We start from the raw sequence: 20,880 nt of genomic DNA, 5'->3' as shown, positions 1-20,880 counted from the left end.
GTAAAGAGTACTAGTGTTTTCTTAAAACAGGGAAGGCCATTTAAAGAAGTAAAACTAGGGTGAGAGAACTCTCAGTATTGTTTTTACTGAATTAAGCAGTATTAAATACTGTAAATAGAACATGGGGAAATGATTACTTATGCACAAGTTTTTGCCTTTTTTGGTTTAGATGGTGAACATGGACATCAACATGTGTCTACACTGATGGCACAGATGCCATTTCTCCATAATCGCCGAAAAGCTGCATAAAAACATTGTTTGTGTTTGATCAACTTTAGCATACAAATGTTGAATTACAAAAGGTTAAGGTCATTTGATGAAATGATTAACCTTCCTTACAGAATATCAAGTTTTAAATTACCATTTTAAATGATATATAAAGTAACAGATATAATTTACTGCCATGTTTAAAATACAATCACACACTGCAACATATACAAATGTACATATACACGTTTTAATTTTTTATTGCATGCTTTATTTTCATTAGTTTAATGTTTGTATTGTTAAGGCTTTAATATGTAAAGAACTTTTAAGACGTTACGTTTAAAGGTGCAGTAATAGTTGATTATGATGACATTTATATTTCAAATATCCATATAAAGTATTTAATAATAAAACTTTTGTAAATCTACAATATATATCCATATTTTTCATACACCATACAAAGTTTATCAGTATCATTATAACTATTATTATTGTATTTATAATTCAAATGCCCATTATGTATACAGTACTTGTCAAAAGTTTGGAAACATTAGGATTTTTAAATGTTTGAAAGTCTCTTATGCTCAACAAGGTTGTAATTATTGGATCAAAAATGCTGTAAAAACAGTAGTAATGTGAAATGTTTTCTTTTTGAATATATGTTTTACATGTAATTTATTTCTGTGATGCAATGCTGAATTGTCAGCATCATTACTCCAGTTTTACACTACTTTACTAATTTCTTTTAAAAAACACACACAAACAAACATAACCCAAACATTTGAATGGTACTATATCACGATAAAACAACCGTTTTCATCACTGATAATAATAAGAAATGTTTATTGACCAGCAAATCAGCTTATTAGAATGATTTCTGAAGGATCATGTGACACTGAAGACTGGAGTAATGATGCTGAAAATTCAGCTTTGCATCAAAGGAATAAATTACATTTTATTGCAATAGAAAACTTTTATTTTAAATTGTAATTATATTTCACAATATTACTGTTTTTACTGTATTTTTTAAAACATAAATGCAGCCTTGGTGAGCATAAGAGACTTCTTATTTGGAAACGTTTCCAAACTTTTTTTCAAGCACTGTATTAATCCATCTTATACATGATTTTATTTATATACCTACGTGTAGAAATATTGCACAGATACACTGTTTCATTCTCTTCATTATGAAACAAAAACAATTTAATAATATCAAAAGAACAACATTTCAATGTAATATTTGGAACAATCAAAAGATTGACAGAGGGTCATACTAAATACTAATACTAAATTCCATGCTTATGAAAAAAGATGGGTAACATTGCAGACGAGGAGACAGTGAAGTGTTACCTGGTGACTCTGTGGTTCATGAGGCACTGCTGGAGTGTGTCAGCCAGCCGCTGATGCACGAGCGAGTAACGGATAAATGCTCTGCCTTTACCCAGAGAGGTCTTCAGCTAAGAGAGAAAAAGAACAACACTTTTACTGCCACTCAAGTATCTACAGTGGCCCACTGACCTTTTTTAAAAATATGAATGACAATAGATTTTTTTTTTTTTTTTTTTTGACATTTTTTGAAGATGCCAAGGTGTTCCAAGTGGTTGCTAGGACATTTTAGGTGGTTGTTTTTGGGTGGACTTTTTACATATATAGTAATTAACGCTTTTCAATTGACAGTATTTTTTTCCCCTAATGTATATTAGGGGTGGGCGATATACCGGTAGACACGATTAACCGGTAGAAACTTGTCAACCAGTAGAGATTTTCGCGGTTACACACTGCTTTGCTACGTGGTCACGAAAACATTTCATTTGCAAGCGTTTTTATGCATTTCTGTTTTAAAGCAAGTGATTTTAAGTCACTGTAACGCAATCAGCGTATCCGTGCGCTGTCCGAGAGACTGTTTCTGAGTGCTGTCAGAGAGACGTGTACATGTGAAGCATTGAATGTTATTTTTGGGAGTTATTTTTGCCGCTTTAGGGGCCATGAACTGTTGAATAAACACATTTGTATGTGTAAAAAAAAAATGCCCATCTTTGAAAGTATCCTCGTAAACACAGTAATTTAGGTCTTAAGTGAAAGCAAACAGCTGAGGAAGAAAACACACGTTTAACAGAATAGTGATATACATATAGAATAATAGGTAGCTCTTAAAGTGACAACAGTCTAATATTCCTGCTGTCTATCATTTATGTTAATCAAAAAAACAAAACAGAGAAAATCTCTCATTGCTCTTAACTAAATCACTTTTATAACTTTAACTAATTTACACAGTGAAGAACATGCAGTGTTTTTTATACATTTGCATACACATAGACTATTACCAGTAACCTGTTCAAAGTTAGGTATCTGCCATCGAAACTAACCACACAATAAGAGAAGGAAGCTGGTCACCACTGTAGCAGAGCTCAGAATTAAGACAATACAAATACAAATTTGACACTGGACAATAACAGATAGTGGTCATGTGGAAGTGGTACTTTTAAAAAGAACATGGCATTTAGATCTGCGTATCATGAGGGCAGACAAGGAACAACCTCATCAATAGTATCACTAAAATCGCCTTGTATTTCAGTGAGAACACGGAACTGTACAAATCCGATAAGAAGGTTTGTTTAAACAAAAGGTGTGTGTCTACAGACATACTTTGGTAAGAGATGACCACTAATACTGTACAACACTATAATAATAAAAAAAAAAAAACAGTAGTTACCCTGGACATTTACCGCTTTTTCATGCATATGCAACAAAAGAATAATAAATATTAATTAAAAAACTAAAAGATTAAACAATAAATGATTATTATTAGTATATATGAATAACAAAATATTAGTAGTATTAGTAAATTATTTTTGTTAATATTATTAATAAGTGAATGTGAATGACACGGATTTATGTATTTTTTATTACGTTTATGTATTCGCATTAGTTTGCAATGTTTTTATTGTTAACAATGTTGATTTATTATGTAAAGTGCTTTGAGATACTACTTTCAAAGGTGCTTTAAATAAAGTTTGTTATTAGCAATATAATATATTATATTATTATTATAAAATGGTATTTGCTCTTTATGAATTATTATTAATAAATATTGTTATATTATCATTATTACATTAATATATCAAACTTCCATATTATATAGTATCCACCTAAATTATTGTTATTATTAGTAAATTATTTTGTTACAATAAAAACAAAAATAGGAGTAGGTTAAAAACAGAAATGTAGTTTTAAAAGTTTTAGATGCAATATTTAGCATGTCACACAGAAAAATGCTGCTCAGTTGCATGTTAGTGTTAGAAGTGTGAAGTGAAGATTAGTGAAGATGTTTACCTCTGGAATTGATTTAACAAAGCGGATTCCATCATTTGCTCCTTTGATTTTGGCCAGGCAGTCACTGAAATAATCCCAGTAGTCTTTTCTGGATCCCAGAAATGTTGTTTTCTCCTTCTGGTCGAACTGAGGAACACAATAATAACATAACACTTCAGATAAATGAATGAGAAACATCTTAAAAACAGACTCAAAAAAGTTTCAAGTCCTCTAGGGACAGCGTGAAATCTCATCTTGCATGATTAGGGATTTTGAGTACATCCATATGGCCCGCTTCACACTTGGTATTAGCATCTGTTGCGGGTGATCAGATCCCAAGTGGTCGGCAGAGACAACTGTCATTTACACCTGATATTAACATGCATCTCCTGTGATCACTTGTGGCTGGGTTTAATCAAAGCAAGGTTTCCCATTATGTGACTAAATACATCAGTCTGGTACATCATACACAAAAATTAAAGCACCAGAAATATAAATAAAGCACTTTTGCTGCCAAATCCCAGTGCAAAAGCATAATTTCGATGCTTCATTACTGCAAAAAGATTTTTTTGTCTTGTTTTCCAGTGGAAATATCTATACATTTATGTGAGAAGCAAAATAACATTTAAGAAGTCTTGTTTTCTGTGAAACTGATCAAAAAAGTTAGTTCCTGATTAAAACAAGAAAAAATATTTTACATTTGCACCAGTAAATGTATCTGGATTTAAGGATGTTTAGATATTTGTTTTAAAAAACTAAAATACTGAGGAAGATTTTTTTTTTTTCCCAAAGCGTGCAGCATTTAATGCCATGACTTCCTGTTCTGATTTAAGGCCCTTTTAAGGCCTTAATTTGTGAAAGTGAGACTTTTTAAGAACAGCAAAAACCCTGTCACATGATATAAACTTTTGCGCTTTTCTACACTTTTTTTCTTTTAAACCCACACATAACGGTAAAGTTTAAAATCCTTATTTTAGCACAATGATTGATTGGCAGGCGAGTATGCGGTACCGTTTTGTTGGACAGGATGCATAAGAGTTTACACAACATATGCACTGTGATCACATGCATTTCTGACTACTTTACACTTGTTTTCTGTGCCTATGTATCTCTGACCTGAAGCAGGTACTCCAGTTTGTAGGAGAACTTGTGCAGATTGGAGCTGTCATCTGTAATGGGCTCGCCGTTCTCCTTATACTCCTTTGTCAGTTCTGATACAGCATCTATAAAGAAAGATTATGAGAATAAACCAAGTCAAAGATACCTAGATCACATTTTAACACAATTTCAGAGGAATTTATACTGTAATTAACAATGATCACAGGAATTTTTCAAGGGTTTAAGAAGTGTTTTTCTCCTTCTTTAGCCCATCTTGGTTATATTTACTCCACGCGCCTTTCATCAACCTCAGGAACTGAAATGGCACACATGAGGGATGAACTCTGACACGCAGGTCTCTCTCGTTTCGCATTTCTCTTTCCCCCATGTTGAAAGCCAGCACCCTGAGAATCGCAATAGCACATGCTCCACCATGGACCACCGTGTCTCTTTTTACTCTCTAAACAATAGCTCTGCCTCTCTCATGAAGGCCAAAGCACATCCGTACCATGCAGATCTCTGATAATCCGCTGGATCTGACCCTCCCTGACTGCAGCACCAGCGGCCATGGTCTGACTAGCTTCCTGCCAACGGGGTCAAGAGGTCATCTGTAGTCTGCTGAGTAAAAGAATCACAATGACAACAGATAACTCACATTTGACATGCACATTATATTTATTTATAGAGAAGCATGATGTATCAGTCACATTAGCAATTTTAAGTGGCATCCCCTGTTGTCCTCTCACATCAAAATCCACTGACATATTTTTGTTTGGAACTGTTTCTTACAAACACACAGCTTTTTACTTCACAAGATGTTCATTGATGGACTGGAGTCAAGTGGATTATTGTGATGGTGGATTATCAGCTGTTTGGACTCTCATTCTCACCCATTTGGGTGAACTATTCCTTTAAATCAAGCATCGTTATTAGTGCTTATACTTAAGTTTGATTGTACATTATAATGTTTTAAAGCCTGATGCAAGTCAAACTCTGGATTAGCGCTTCAATGTATGAATGACCTATTTTTAAGATAAATAATATAGCTGATTATATTGGTTATCGGCTATAATCAGGCTCATTGCTTCAATTCACAAGGCCACAAATAAGGATCTCAGTATTGATACAAATAACTATAGTTAAGGCCAAAGTGTCTATTTTCTCATTAAAATAAAGCAATGTGCAACATCATGTAGAGTGAGAGCAATGCTGGCAAGACAAAAACTGCAGTGAATGCTTAAATAAAGAGGGATGTCTTGTATCAGCTGTCCTGAATGTCTGTGATAAATTAGGTATCTGTTAAGCAGAACTACTATAGTAGATATATATAAAAAGCAATAAAGGAACTACTAAAATTGTACGAATTACAAGCTAAAGATCATTTAAAATGTGAGACAAACCCACTTCTCTAATCTATTTTAACAGCTGGTTTATACAGTGGTGATTCTGAGGAACAAAATTACTAAGAACCAATAACTGACAGTGTTGATTTTATATATAGCCTACTTAGATAGCATAAGTGTATTTATAGATAGATAGATAGATAAATAGAAATTTCTTAACTTCACTATTCTTCTTAAATAGTAAAATGATATTCACTGCGTCTACTGTTTGTTTGTGAGAATTTATGACTACCCAGAATTATAAATATCAAGTTACAAAATTACCACAGATTACATCTAAACCATCAGAGTGGAACAGAAAGACATTTGAGAGAAACGACAACATGCAAATTTACTGTACTGTTCGATTACACAACAAAACTAGAAACAGCTGTTTTTGAAATGTAAACAAACATCAGTGTCCGAGTTCTCTCACACATTCCTTTGACTTAACTGTTACACTGTGTGGTTTGAATTCAAATGAAGTTCTTTGGAACAGCGTCTTTTGTTGCCATAGAAACTATATAAAAAATAAAAAATAAATAAAAATAACGAACAGATGTTAAACTGTATAAAAGTTCAGTCAAGAATTCACAGGGGTAAACAGCCAGTCACGCGCAGGATGACATGTCAGAATGTTTATTCCGGATAAACGAGGTTTTAGACTGAAGTTAGCATGTATGTATTACACCTGGAAGTTTGTTAAATGTGTGATAAATGTATTGAAAGTGAAAAAAGAAGCTGACGTACTTTAGCTTTCGTAAGGATCCGAGAAGGTCCACTTTTAGTTTACATCGTCACACAACCTTGCTAGCCTACGATTTTTGATTGACAGAAATTTCCGCCATAGACTGCGGGCTTGAGAGCCGAAGTCATTTTTTTATTGGACAGCGATAGCCCCGCCTTAGTTTGGTTACGAGGACATGATAACAATAAAAAAAACAAGTGATTTATCATGCAATCATATATATTATAAATTGTTTTATTAATTTTATTTATATAATTTATAATTGTAATAATGATAGTAAATTATATAATTTATATAATTTATTAATACTTCATATAATATAATATATAATATATTATGTAATATAATAAAATTAAATACTATAAGAAAAGAAAAGGAAAAGAATATAATTTTTTAAAAGTACACCAAGAGCAAGCCATTACCTAATTTAAGGGCGTAGTGGAATTTAGTAGGGACATGTCCCTATCCAGCAACTACTAAATTGTATCTAGCGATCAAACAATTAAATATATGTAGGCCTACCACTGTTGTTGTCATTTCAGCCTCATCATACCATTGATATTACCTGAGAAGCTAAAGTAAATAAGCCTACACTAGAAAACTGTGTGCATTTAATACATGTGCAGAGTAAGAACATATGAGGTAGCCGAAGTGTTTAAAGGGTTAGTTCACCCTCATGTCGTTCCAAACCCGTAAGAACTTTGTTTGTCGTCTGAACACAAATTAAGATATTTTTGATGAAATCTGAGGGCTCTCTGACCCTCCCATAGACAGCAACGCAACTGCAATGTTCATCCTCAAACATATTTGGGCCAGTTTTGGCAAAGATATGGCACAGTGAGCAGTGGCTATTGTGGCTGTGAGCCTAAAGTGGTCTGCACATGATGCCACAACTGTGGCCCAGTTATCCAAAACCGTATCTGGGCCAGTTTTGGCAAAGATATGGCATGGTAAGCACTGGCTAATGTGGCTGTGAGCCTAAAGTGGCTTTCACATGATGCCACAAATGTGTCCCAGTTATCCTAAACCGTATCTGGGCCAGTTTTGGCAAAGATATGGGATGGTAAGTACTAGCTAATGTGGCTTTGAGCTTAAAGTGGCCCTTATATGATGCAACAAATGTGTCCCAGTTATCCTAAAACATATTTGGGCTAGTTTTGGCAAAGATATGGCACAGGGAGCACTGGCTAATGTATCTGTGAGCCTAACTTGTCCCACATTTGACATGGCAAATATGCCCCATATATTATAAAACAGATGAGGTTTGGATGATGCACTTAACACTGGCTAATTGAAATGGAAGTTTGAAATTGTAAATATGGCTCAATAGAATTTGGCTACTTTTAGTAGCAACATGAGTCTAAGGAAGGCTACATACCCACCCAGACAGCAACCAGTGTCGGCCCGGATCCGGCCCACATCTGGCCCGCATGGATCATCACATCACACGAGCCAGATGTGGGCTGGATCTGGGCCAACACTATGTTCCTGTCTGGGCAGCAATTAAGTTTTTGAAACATGCTTTTAATGGCAGTTTTCTATAGGTGTACTGTGCAGCATAAAAACAGAAGTGAACTTGATAGCTCTTACTTTCAAGGTTTTGGTTTATTTGGACTGTTTTCATTTAGCACCGTTTCCCTTGTTGTGTTGATTGTATTATTCTGTTCAGGTTTGCCTAGTTAATTATCCTTGTTTTGTACTTAAGTTCCTGTATGTTCACTTTGAGATTGTTTGGTCTTGCGTCTACATGTCTTAAATGTTGCTGTGCTACAATGTGTTTGGATTTACCTTTGTGATATGTAACCGTTCATCTTCGTCGTGCGCTCTTTAACACAGAGTAGCCGTGGCGTGACACTTACAGACTTATTGTGTAGGTAGAGTCTGAGTGAGAAGCATGTAGGTTCAAACTTGTGAAGGATTTATTTAAGTATTGGAATGTGTCTCTGAATATCTATCTGTGACATTTGAATTGCTGCTTGTGCAAAACCTGGGTCAGGATGTTTTTACCAAGTCGAACACATTTCTGGAACTTATTTGAACATTTAGGGAGGACATTTTTTAATTTATCTTTAAAATGAGTATTGTTGAGACATCCCTGCAAACAAGCCAGTACTGGCCCTTTACAGGCCCACTGAGGGCTAACCTAAGGGCCCCCAGCGGACTGCCAGCGCAGGGCTCCTGAGAATTTGCTCATTGGCAAAACGTTGGCCCCCTAGCACTGGCAGCCCTCACTTAGCCCACACAGGGCCCACACAATTAATCTTCAACAATACATCTGTTTCACTTTAAATACTTTTCAGCTACTATAACTTAAGTCTTTGGGATAAACAGTTATTATACATCTGAAATGGATGCAGTCACCACATAGGCTAACTAATGTCTACATCAGGGGTGCCCAACCCTGTTCCTGGAGATCTACCTTCCTACAGAGTTCAGTTCCAACAATGATCAAACACACCTGTCTTTAATTATCAAATGCTCCTTCAGATCCTAATTAGTTGGTTCAGTTGTGTTTGATCAGGGTTGGAGCTGAACTCTGCAGGAAGGTAGATCTCCAGGAACAGGGTTGGGCACCCCTGGTCTATATTGTCAAAAATGTACAGTAATCAAAGGGAATTCAAATCAACTGATTTATTAAATACAAAATATAAAACATTAAATTCAGGTTAATACAGCAAATGTAAATACACAAAAGTACAAAAGAAAGCAAACAAAGCAATGTAAGATTGTAGGTTTTCGACATTTGAAGGTTGATGTGTGTGAAAGTCTTATCTGTAGTACATCAATTTGCAAACACTGTCCGTAGTTGAAGTTGGCTGAGAGCAAATGAAAAATCCAACCTCTTGAAATGAAAACACACCACAGCTCTCAAGCACCAGACTCTTCCTAACCAGGAACAATCAAAAATAGTCAAGACTATGGTCTCACGTTGGAAATAACTTTTTAAATCCATATTCAAACTGGACCATGATGTGGTAACCTCACCGATAAAGAGTCATTCTAAAATGCATACAAATACACTGTCTTAAACTCTTTGCATCAATCCAAACATAGGCCATACATACATGTACCATCTCTGCAAAAAACACCAGCAATGTACAATTTTAAATAGAAAAAAAAAAAAACCTCTTGAAATGACACATTTCCCAACCAGGACACAGCACAATGTCTTCAGCAGGTGAGTCATGCTGGCTTTGATCAAACTCACCCACCTGTGATTTTCTAATGATCCTGAAAACATGCTCAGGTGTGTTTGATTAAGGTTAGAACTAAACTCTGCAGGAAAGTGGATGTCGTGAGCCAGATTTGAGGATCCCTGGCCTATATGAAACTGGCCTATAGGTTCTGAAAAGGTCTCTTTTGGTTTGACCCATTCCAGGTCAACTTTAGTTCAACCAAAGAATGGCCAGTCAATGTTGTTTGTATTCTCCTAGTTGCCTTACAGCCAGGGCTGCCTACACAAAACCTGCATGGGCCCAAAGGATACAAAAGTTGCTCTGGGCCCGAACGGGCTGGCCCACACTGGGCGATTATTGAATTAATGTGGGCAGTCTGCTAGTGAGGGCTACTCACAGAGAGCCTGCGGTGAGCCCAAAGCTGTGGGCCTCGTCTGGGCAAGCACGCACTGGGCCTGTTTAGGTTTGGTGTAGGCTGGCCCTAGTCCACTGTGCCTGCAGAAAGCCAGCATGGGCCCCGCAAGGACATGTTTGCAGAGATAACTCGCTTAAGGTTTAGTGTGGCCAAAATAATGTATATTTATGATGGCAAGAATGATGGCACTTGGGCGGTCCGCTCATGTTTGCCAAATTTGGGCCACAAGTAAGCCAAAGGAAGGCCCAATGTCAGCCATGAATAAACTAAAAAGAGCAGAACTGGCCCAAATCTGGGCCACATTGACTTTAATTCTGGCCCTGATCCGGCCCATATCCAACACCTTGCTCCGGCCCACATACTGTGAAGAATGACACTTCGGTGGTCCGCTTCTGTTTGCCAAATTTGGGCCACAAGTAAGCCAAAGGAAGGCCCAATGTCAGCCATGAATAAATAAAAAAAAAAGCAGAACTAGCACCTTTCTCTGGTCCACATACTATGTAGAATGATGGCATTTGGGTGGTCCACACCTGTTTGTCAAATTTGGGCCACAAGCAAGCCATAGGAAGGCCGCATGGCGGCCGTGACAATTATTATTCCTATTATTCTATTAGGCCATATTTACAATTTCAAACTTCCATTTTAATTAGCCAGTGTCAAGTGCAACATCCAAACCAGAAGTGTTTTATAATATATGGGGCATAATTGCCATGTCAAATGTGGGACAAGTTAGGTTCACAGCCACATTAGCCAGTGCTCCATATCTTTGCCAAAACTGTCCCAAATATGTTTTAGGATAACTGGGCCACATTTGTGGCATCATATGTGGGCCACTTTAGACTCACAGCCATATTAGCCAGTGCTCACTGTGCCACATCTTTGCCAAAACTGGCCCAGATACATTTTAATATACCTGGGCCACATTTGCTGAAACATATGTGAACCACTTTTGGTTTACACTCTGATTAGCCTTTGTTGATTGTGCCACCCCAGGTGAAAAAGACGTAGTATTAAATGTATTAAAAATATACTTGAAATTCAAGTAGTATGTTTATAATACATTTGTATTCCCAACATGCTTATTTGAAGTGCATTAAAAATATACTGAATTGCATTTTAATATATTTCTAAAAAGTAAAGGACATACATCTCTCAGATTTCATTCAAATATCTCCGCTTTTCTTTCGAAGATGAACGAAAGTCTTGGAGCATTGGTGAGTGATGGCAGAATTCAAATTGTTTTGGGGGAACTATGAAATTAATTACAAAATATGCAAGGGATAATCAATGGCTAGCTGTGCATTAAACGATTTGAATGCATGACGTGGAGGCGAAGAATCACCCGACGCGCGGCGGAGTGCATTCAAATCGTTTAATGCACAGCTAGCCGTTGATTATCTCGTTCATGCCATGGTCATTTGCCAGCATTCACATATTAAAGATGTTAATAATATTTGTGCTGCAATATTTGACCGGAACGATAAAAATGACGGTTATTTTCGTCTGTATTACTATTCAACTGTAATTGTATGTTACTATGGTTACCAATGTTTATAGGAAGCGCATTAATATAGAACGTGATTAAACTGACCTGGAACTACCTGTGCAGTTCAACCAATTTAATCAACACCTGCCAGCCAATCAGAATCCAGTATTCAGACAGACCATGGCATAAAGCGGTATGTTCTTATTTTTACCAGCTTCTGCGAGCGTGTATGGCGTCTGGCTTCAGAACCTCACTGTGACTTCAGGTAAGATTTGTATTTAATTAACGTTATTTGTCTGTACCAGTCATGTTTTTGACACATGCATTGGCAGAAAAAATAAATAAATTAGTTAACATTAACATTCTTTTATTTGCAACATAAAGTATATATATTTCTGATTTCCTGAACAATTTGGCTTCATTGTAATGAGGTTAATGATCTTTGAAAAACCATGATTATGAACATACAATTACTTTGTCTTGACCTGATCAGCAAACTGTGGTAGTGTTGGTTGATTGGTGTCTATATTTGTTCAAGCTTGACAACCTTATGACTTTATTTTCTATATATTTCTCATTACAGATAAGAACAAAGATTAAATTGTAAGAAGGGTTGCTTATAAAAGCATACAGTACATCTGAAACTGCTGAGACTGGTAAGGTTTTTGACTATATTTTCGACCAGGTACATTCTTCTGTAAAATGTACTTGAGTATGTTTGTAGTAATACAAAAATACTATAAACATACTTGTATTTCAAGTGCATTTTTAATACATTTAATAGTATGTTTTTTTTATTTTTCACCAAAGAATATATGCTGCTGTACTTTTTTTTTATGTACTTCATGAATATTTGTAATGTACACAATATATAATACATTAAAGTTTTCTAAATATCAAAGTGTACGTGTGTGTATATATTGAAAAATATAATACTAATAAATATAATATAATATACTAGTAGTGTACTGCTAATGCATTTCTAATAAGCTGAAATACAATTGAAATGTACTTGAAGCACATTAAAACGATGCTTCAAATATACCTTACCTGTAGTTCATGAAGTATTAAAAGTACATTTTAAATGTATTTTTAAAAATACACTTAAATTGCACTAAATATACTTAAAGAGGTTCCAATTTAACACAATTTCAATATATTAAATATATTACAAATAGATTAAAATTGAACTTAAGCATATCTTGAAATACACTTAATATACTTAAAGTTGTTCCAAAATAATACATTTAATATGCAATTAGTACAGTATAATATAAATATATTAAGTGTGATTTGATACATTTGGGCCATTTTTGCTATTTTACATGTGGGCCACTTCAGGCTTACATCCATTTTGTACGGGCCATAAGAAGGCCAGAAGTGCTGTATCATTGCCTTAAGTGGCCCACATCCGCATGCTATCTGGGCTAGTTTTGACGGCATGCAACAGGCGACGGCCTCTTCTCTAAAGAAGCGCAACATGGCCCCGCCCCCTTTGTTGCATGTTCCCGGTGGCAGAGGTTATGTAAATTTCTGGGTTTGTGATGTCACCAACCCCCGGAAATGGGTCGCTAAGAGGCGTATTTGTAGGCATTAAATTGCCATAATTTTAAAAGACAATATCTCCGTTTGCATTAAGCTTTCAGCGTCGTAACTCGTAATTAAAGTTTAAAAAGTGAAATCACAATCAAGCACCCATTTAAAACATATATATATATATATATATATATAAGTTTACCCTTTGTAAATTTATGTTGTTAAACTTTTAGCTGAAATATTCACAAATAAAAAAAACCCCACTGAAATAAGAATGTGTGGTTTATCTGTCAATCAGATGGCATGAAAGTTGCATTCATTACTACAGCAACAGAATCATCTTTGGTCCAATTCATTTTTAATATTAAAATAAAATTATGTAAAGCTTCATTAAGACACCCAGCGCTCTGAGGCTAAAAAAGCTCTCTTTATGAATTCCGAGAATACTGGCTACCATAGTTATGTATGTTGGCTACAAGAGCAATAAACTTTGGATGACTTAAAGCAGGTCAAAAGACTGTCATAAATGTGAAAATGTTGGGGTAGTTCGATGGGGAGGGGGGTGTTGTCTGTTGTTATGTCCCCACCCATGTCAAAATCAAACCTATATATTTTATATTTCTGACTAAAAAGAAAGAGGAAGCGAAATCTTCTGTGAGTATAAATACAGAGCAACGCAAATGCCTCTTTCACATCTCTGATCAGCTGTCAACTAGACAAGAAGGTCAACTCAAAAAGCTGTGGGGACAATGGTTTTATATATATTTCATATCAGACTGGTTTGATCCCATTTAGTTAGCGAGGAGACACAGTTTATTGTCTTGCAAACTGACTGTAGAAAGAGCAACAGGTAAGAACTAAATGTTTAGTAAACTAATTTAGTATATTCACACTGTAATAAATGTAGATAAATTGATTAATATAACTTTTTTTTTTCTTGTTTTGTCTTAATGCAGATTTATGTTGTAGTATATTCTACATAGAAAACGTTTGTGGGAAATAAAGAACTGAAACGGAACAAACCTGATCTGGCAGTTTGCAACTGCAGAACAACATGACTGATGAGAGCATAAAATACGACTATGTCACAGACTATGAAGACCAGATGTGTCGCAAAGAGGAGGTGGTAAAAATCGGATCCATTGTTATTCCAATTTTTTTCACAGCAGTGGTTGTATTGAGCTGCATCGGTAACATCCTCGTTCTGGTAATCCTCGCGCTCTATGAGAGCCTCAAATCCCTGACTAATGTCTTCATCCTCAATTTAGCTGTGTCAGATCTGCTGTTCACTTTTGGACTTCCATTTTGGGCCTCGTACTATATCTGGGGTTGGACATTTGGAGAGGTTGGCTGTAAAGCCGTTAAGTTTTTCTTCTATGTCGGCTTTTACAGCAGCGTGTTGTTCTTGACTCTGATGACCATTCAGCGTTACATGGCAGTGGTTCATCCTCTGTCCGACTGGGAGAGATGCAGAGGCCTTTCAGTCTCTCCTTTTATCGTTTGGATCCTGAGTGGAACGGTTGCACTGCTCGGTTCACTTCATAGCAAAGTCATGACAGAATCTGACAGCAAATTTTGTGAATATGGCAGTGTTGAATGGAAATCGGGCATTGCTTATTTTCAAAATGCTTTTTTCTTCATTGCATTTGTAATTATGGGTTATTGCTATGGCAGAATGCTTCGAGCTATTTCAAAATCACGGACTAATAAGAGACACAAGACTGTTAGACTAATATTCTGCATCGCACTGGTGTTTTTTATCGGTTGGGCTCCATATAACATTGTCATGTTCCTAAAATCTTTGACCTTCCATCCATTCACAGACTGTGAAGTAAGCATAAGACTCGACTATGCATATTATGCTTGCCGAATGTTAGCTTTCTCCCACTGTTGCTTGAACCCTGTGTTTTATGTTTTTGTTGGCGTAAAGTTCAGGAATCATCTAAAAATGATTCTGCAGAAGTTCATTCAAAAAAAAAAAAACTTCAATTTCAGTCAAGCCGCACTGGCAAAAAATCAGTCGCAGGGTTCAATGTACTAAGAGAAAACTCCAATACTTTTACCGATTGCGAACCAACTTTGAATTTTAAAATACAGTATGAATGATGTACATAGTGATGCTTTTGCAGCTATTTTTCATTATTATTAATATGTTGGAACTGATTATTTGAAAACTTTGTTGAGCCATTGCTCCGCTTCTGCCAATATAACTACAACCGTTAGATCTGCATGATTAAAATTCAAATAAAGTGCCACTTCGCAGGATAATTTCTCTCTATCAAGCAGCGAAAGCATTCAGTTGTGAGAAAATCATGTTCTAAATTATAACCGGTGTTCTTCCTTTCTGTGGTTGAAGTTCTTTTTTTTTAGTAAGTAAAAATATAACTGAAAGTACGTAATGGAAGAACCAAATCAACAAATGTGTCATCATTAATGCAGAAAATATTTCCATATGAAATTAAACAATATCTATTTTCCTTCTTCCATGTATTACTGTATGACTTTCATGTTTATGTCACTGCTTGTACAGTTTATTAAATGGATTATGCAGAGTAAAATATACTGCATGAGCATAAAGTATGAGTCCAGTTTATGAATCTGCCAATACGCACTCTTAAAAATAAAGGTTTTCTATGAAGAACCTTTAAAATCCATCCAGAAAAGGTTCATTAGAGTGGAAAAAAAGGTTCTTTAGATTATTGAAATATTCTTCAAACTAGGAAAGAATTGTTCACTTATTAAGGGTTCTTTGGAGAACCAGAAATTGCTGCAAAAACCCCTTTGATATTTAAGAGTGTGGTCAGTTTTGTGGTCAAAAATTACTGCCAGTGTTCACTATGGACATTTGTCAATAGATAGCTTTGATGTTATATGACAAAACCTGGGAGAGCCAATGAGTGTTTGATATCGCTGCCACAAAACTTGTTGTAAAACTTACTAATGGCAATTTTTTGTTACTATAGCTGCAGAGGAAGGAGATACATACTGTATCGCTGATGAATGGTTTGAATTTGGATCTTTTCCTCACACAAAGCATCACATGGATACCGAGGATTTGAATAAAAATAAAATACTTTCATGATCATTTTATTTAATGCTTGTGCATATTAATAAAATTATGTGCCCCATGGTAAACCAAATAAATATTGCATGATAATGGTTAAATGATCTCTCTCTCTCTCTCTCTCTCTCTCTCTCTCTCTCTCTCTCGCTCTCTCGCTCTCTCGCTCTCTCTCTCGCTCTCGCTCGCTCGCTCTCTCTCGCTCTCTCTCTCTCTCGCTCTCTCTCTCGCTCTCTCTCTCGCTCTCTCGCTCTCTCAGCATGATTGTGTAACACAATGTTGCCAAAGCATTAACATATAACAACAACATAAATAATAATAAATAAAATCCATCTAAATAAATGAAAAGATAAAGTAAGTCAGTTTCAGTTAATCATGTTTAACATCTAACATTGTGAATGGTTAATACATATTTAGCAGCGAGTGCAGCTGTGTTATCTTCTCCGAGTAAGAAGGGCATTTTCTCAGTATCACTAAGTTTAGTAAATGATGGGATCAGTGCTTCAAATCTGGGGAGAAATGTTTCCCTCACATTGTGATATTTAGGACAAATCAGCAGAAAGTGTTTCTCGTTCTCTATCTGCTGTAGATCACAGTGTCTACAGATCCTCTGCTCTCGCTCTGTCCATGTTTGTCTATGTCTTCCTCTCTCTATTTCTAAATCATGGTTACTTCATCTGTATTTGGAGAGGATTTGTCTTTCTTTAAATGGTCTAATCAATAAATAATTGGCAAACTTAGTGGTTCTGTTTAGGGTTAAGTAGCATTGGAGTTTATTTTGAAGGTCAAAGTGTATTTTTAGAGATTTAACATGAGTGTCTTTCAGATTTTTGCCAATTTCTTTAATAATGTCTTTGGGGTTGTAGCTGTAGTCAGTGAGGAGCTGGGTTTTATGGACGAGCTGAAGAGCGAGCGTGTTTAGAGGATGAGATTCTGCTGAGGTTTCATTGGCGAGGAGGGCTTTAGGAGGTGATGCCAGAACTGAACACATCTCTTCTGGATCTCAATCGTCAGTGGGTATAAGCCTAATTCAGCTCTGCAGGCATCATTGGACGTACCTCTATGGACCCCTAAAATGTTTTTGATCATTTCTAGTTGTAGTTTTTCTATTGAAGTTTTATCCCAATTTTTAAAATGTATTATTGGTCCCCAAATTTCACTCCCGTACAGTAGAATTTGTTTAATGATTGCGTGATTTTAATGATACACGAATTTAATCCATGTTTTAATTGGTAATTTTAATTGGCCAAACCGTGATTTGATGGCATAAAATGCCCTCCGGGCCTCTCATTCAGGGCCTTCACAGCCAGACCAAAGCCCCCTGATGCAGAGATCTCGATGCCCAGGTAAGTGTAGCTGCTGCTGTGCTTGAGGACTTCTCCTCCGTAACTGAACTGGTATCTGCTTCCCTGAGACCTGGCCTTCTTCTGGAACACCATGACTCTGGTTTTGTCCAGGTTGACCGTCAGAGCCCATTCCTCACAGTACTGTTCCAGCAGGGCCAGGCTGTGCTGGAGACCCTCGGCTGTGGGGGACAGCAGACCGCACATTTACTGTTTTTATACATGGATTGTATAACATCAAATGTTTTTCCACCAATGCCAATTTGTAATCATTTGTATAGTAAACCATCATGCAGTCAATAGAGTCGAAAGCATTTTAAAAATATTTTTCTTTGTTTGCCCTTTAGATTTTTGTTAATTAGAGTGTGGAGAGAATAGATGTGGTCGGATGTACGTTGTTTTGGTAAAAAGCCAATTTGTGATTTATTTAGGATGTTGCGTCTTGTGAGGAATGTCACTATGCGGTTGTTTATTATATTGCAGAAAAGCTTTGCTAGGTTACTGCCCACACAAATACCACGGTAATTACTGGGATCGAATTTATCTCCTTTTTTATATATAGGAGTGATCAGTCCTTCAGACCAGGTCTCAGGGAAGTCACCAGAGGATAATATCAGATTGAATAATTTTGCCAGAGCTTGAATTATGTAAGGGCTGCTGAGTTTGAGCATTTCATTACTGATGTTGTCTTGTCCACATGCCTTCTTTAATTTGAGATTTTTAATGTGCTCTGTTATTTCTGATGATGTTATAATGGGTTTTGGTAATTTTTTATTGTTTTCTTTAAATCTTCTAGTTTTCTCTTTGTTTTTGTTTGGGGCTGGTTGAGGTCTGGTTCAAGTTTTTGGTAAAGAGTTTTAAAGTAAGAGCTCCAGACTGTGCCGCACTGGAGGAATGTGTTTGATTTGGGGCTTTCAGATTTTTTAAAAAGATTTTGGTCTGTTGATTCATCAATTTCATCAATTTTAGCTTCATAATATTGAACTCTTTTGTTGCAAATTAGTTTTTTATCATTTTTCAAGCAGTTGGAGTAGGCGAGCCGTAGCGTCTGATTGGCCGGTTCTTTATGCTTTTTGTTAGCAAGTCGTCGAAGGTCTTTTCTGAGACAACTGCATTCATTATCAAACCACATATTCTTTTTTATTTTTTGTTTGTTTATTCTGTGCTTGTTTGGTTGTTTAGTGTTAGATATAGTGGCCAAAGTTTGAAATATATAATTAAGATTGGATGTTGCTGAGTTTATTCCATTAGTATCTGGAGTGAAATCTGTGGACATAAGGTCGTCCAGCATTTTTAGTATAACAGAGCTGCTCATGTTTTCTTTGAATTTTATAGCATTAGATTGGTTCCAACTGAGTTTTGGTTTTAAAGGGAACAGTTTTTCATGTTTGAGGGGAGGAGTACTGACCCGCTCACATGACTGTTTCAGGTAAAGGACTGTTTGGCAGTGGTCAGAAATGGGAAGTTGAGGTCTAACTATAAAGGCATTGTTACGACCTCTAGGGGTTAGACTTAACAGACGTAACAGAAATAGAAAAACACCAGAGAGCTGCCGAGAAAACGAGTTTTATTATTTTTTATAAGGGAATATCTTCAGGGGCAGACAAAAAGCCAAAACAATAAACAAAACAAACTTATTTTTGATAACTAAATAACCTCAAAGAAAAATAAAGAAAACAAACTACAAACCAACTTCCCTACCTCCCTCAACCATAAACAAAGTGAAAAATAGGCTATACACAAAATAAAACGGCGTCTAGCCCCCTACATCCCTTAATTCGGCAAACGTGTAATAAAGTACAAAGTTCCAGGGCGTACACAAAGCAGAATCAGAATCCAAGTCATAGTCAAACAGGCAATGTTCAGATAAACGGGAAATGTAATATTTGATCTCAGAATAACTAACACTCAACAGATTTACTATAAGTCTACTCAAAATATCTCTCTCTGGCACAACGGTACGAAGTCAGCGAGGCTCGAAGGCCCTAGACGAGTGTTTGAGGTGGTCCTTATCTCTGGGGAAGGTGCATAGTGGGACCAATCACCATCTCCAGCTGGTTAACAGAGACCACGCCCACCTAGAACACAAACATGTCTACACACCTGAGCAGAGAGCTCAAATACAAAAACAATTCAGATACATAGTATATCTCAAGATCATAACAGCATTAATAAAATTTGGGTCAATGTCTGTAATTGAATAATCAACTACACTGGCTCCTAATCTCTCTCTCTCTCTCTCCATGTAAGGATTCTAAGAGTATTTGTACTGAGAATAATAATATCAAATATAATCAAATTATAATTAAGTGCAGTTTAATGCAGTTGACTGATTTACTGATTTGCTTAATTTTGAAATGATAATGTTTTGTTCTGTTTTGACTTGCCATTTCAAAGATTAAATTTAAACAATACAACACTTCATAAAAATTTCTGTGATCATTTTATCATATTTTATTTATCTTGTTTTTCATGGGTCTCATAATATGCTGTCAGGTCACTGCCTGATCTGGGCCACCAACAAACGGCCTTCATATTGTTTGCAGTGATCCACGCCGTGCCATCATTGCCACACATGGCCCAGCTCTGGCTGAATGGGTACATTGCTGACAGGAGGCCAGCAGTGCCAGCTTGAGGCCACATTTGGGCCAAGTCCGTTTGCTATGTGGGTAGATTGCGACATGCCGTGTTTCCGGTGCTGCATGTTTTGAATGAGAAACACGCACCCTCATGGAGTGGATCGACAGTGTTTTCAGCGTTTAACAACTTTAATTATGCCCTGCTCCTCGCACTAAACTATTATATCCTGCCAGAGAGGACCGTGACTGCAATGTATCATCATTTGGACTTCTGTGGTACTGCTCTTTGACATTTCTGCAATAAATTCTTGATTACACGTGTCTGTCTGTTACGTTTCTCTTACTTTCTAACTTTATACACTCACTCTTTATTGGTTGATTTGTTCTTTATAAAAATAAAACAATTTCAATGCAATATGTTTTTTATTGCACAGTTACATGACCTGTGGATTTTAAGGCTGATTTTCTATTCAGTTTAATTAGTTTGTGTGTACATTACCAAAACATTTCACAAAATGAATAATACACAATAATAAT

General features: G+C 36.2%; 2 protein-coding genes across 4 annotated transcripts in view; one reads left to right on the top strand and one right to left on the bottom strand.

The window, feature by feature from the left end:
- The window catches only part of fyco1a (FYVE and coiled-coil domain autophagy adaptor 1a), a 29,178-nt gene extending 22,335 nt beyond the window's left edge, over positions 1-6,843 (bottom strand). Inside the window, exons 1-6 of one of the 3 annotated variants that reach the window (XM_058762470.1) lie at positions 6,750-6,802; positions 6,454-6,519; positions 5,126-5,232; positions 4,636-4,742; positions 3,541-3,666; positions 1,558-1,664 (exon numbers count right to left, since the gene is read on the bottom strand). In XM_058762470.1, the coding sequence (XP_058618453.1) occupies positions 1,558-1,664; positions 3,541-3,666; positions 4,636-4,742; positions 5,126-5,186 (401 nt within the window). In that variant the 5' untranslated portion in view covers positions 5,187-5,232; positions 6,454-6,519; positions 6,750-6,802. Of the gene's footprint in view, positions 1-1,557; positions 1,665-3,540; positions 3,667-4,635; positions 4,743-5,125; positions 5,236-6,453; positions 6,520-6,749 lie in introns of all 3 variants that reach the window. The other 2 variants (XM_058762468.1, XM_058762469.1) reach the window with 2 other exon arrangements.
- Positions 6,844-14,062: 7,219 nt separating this feature from the next.
- On the top strand, positions 14,063-16,450 carry LOC131532264 (chemokine XC receptor 1-like). The gene is made up of 2 exons (XM_058763780.1): positions 14,063-14,210; positions 14,317-16,450. The coding sequence occupies exon 2, from the start codon at positions 14,415-14,417 to the stop codon at positions 15,399-15,401; it is 987 nt and encodes a 328-aa protein (XP_058619763.1). The 5' UTR covers positions 14,063-14,210; positions 14,317-14,414; the 3' UTR covers positions 15,402-16,450.
- Positions 16,451-20,880: the final 4,430 nt, after the last annotated feature.

The sequence above is a fragment of the Onychostoma macrolepis genome, chromosome 23, assembly GCF_012432095.1.
Source record: "Onychostoma macrolepis isolate SWU-2019 chromosome 23, ASM1243209v1, whole genome shotgun sequence".
Lineage (NCBI taxonomy): Eukaryota > Metazoa > Chordata > Actinopteri > Cypriniformes > Cyprinidae > Onychostoma > Onychostoma macrolepis.
Note: the sequence above shows the minus strand (reverse complement) of the source record. Positions and strands in the feature narration are given on the sequence as shown.

What these genes read in the sequence shown, in the direction of transcription:
- LOC131532264 (XM_058763780.1), top strand. Translation starts at nt 14,415, where the DNA reads ATGACTGATGAGAGCATAAAATACGACTATGTCACAGACTATGAAGAC.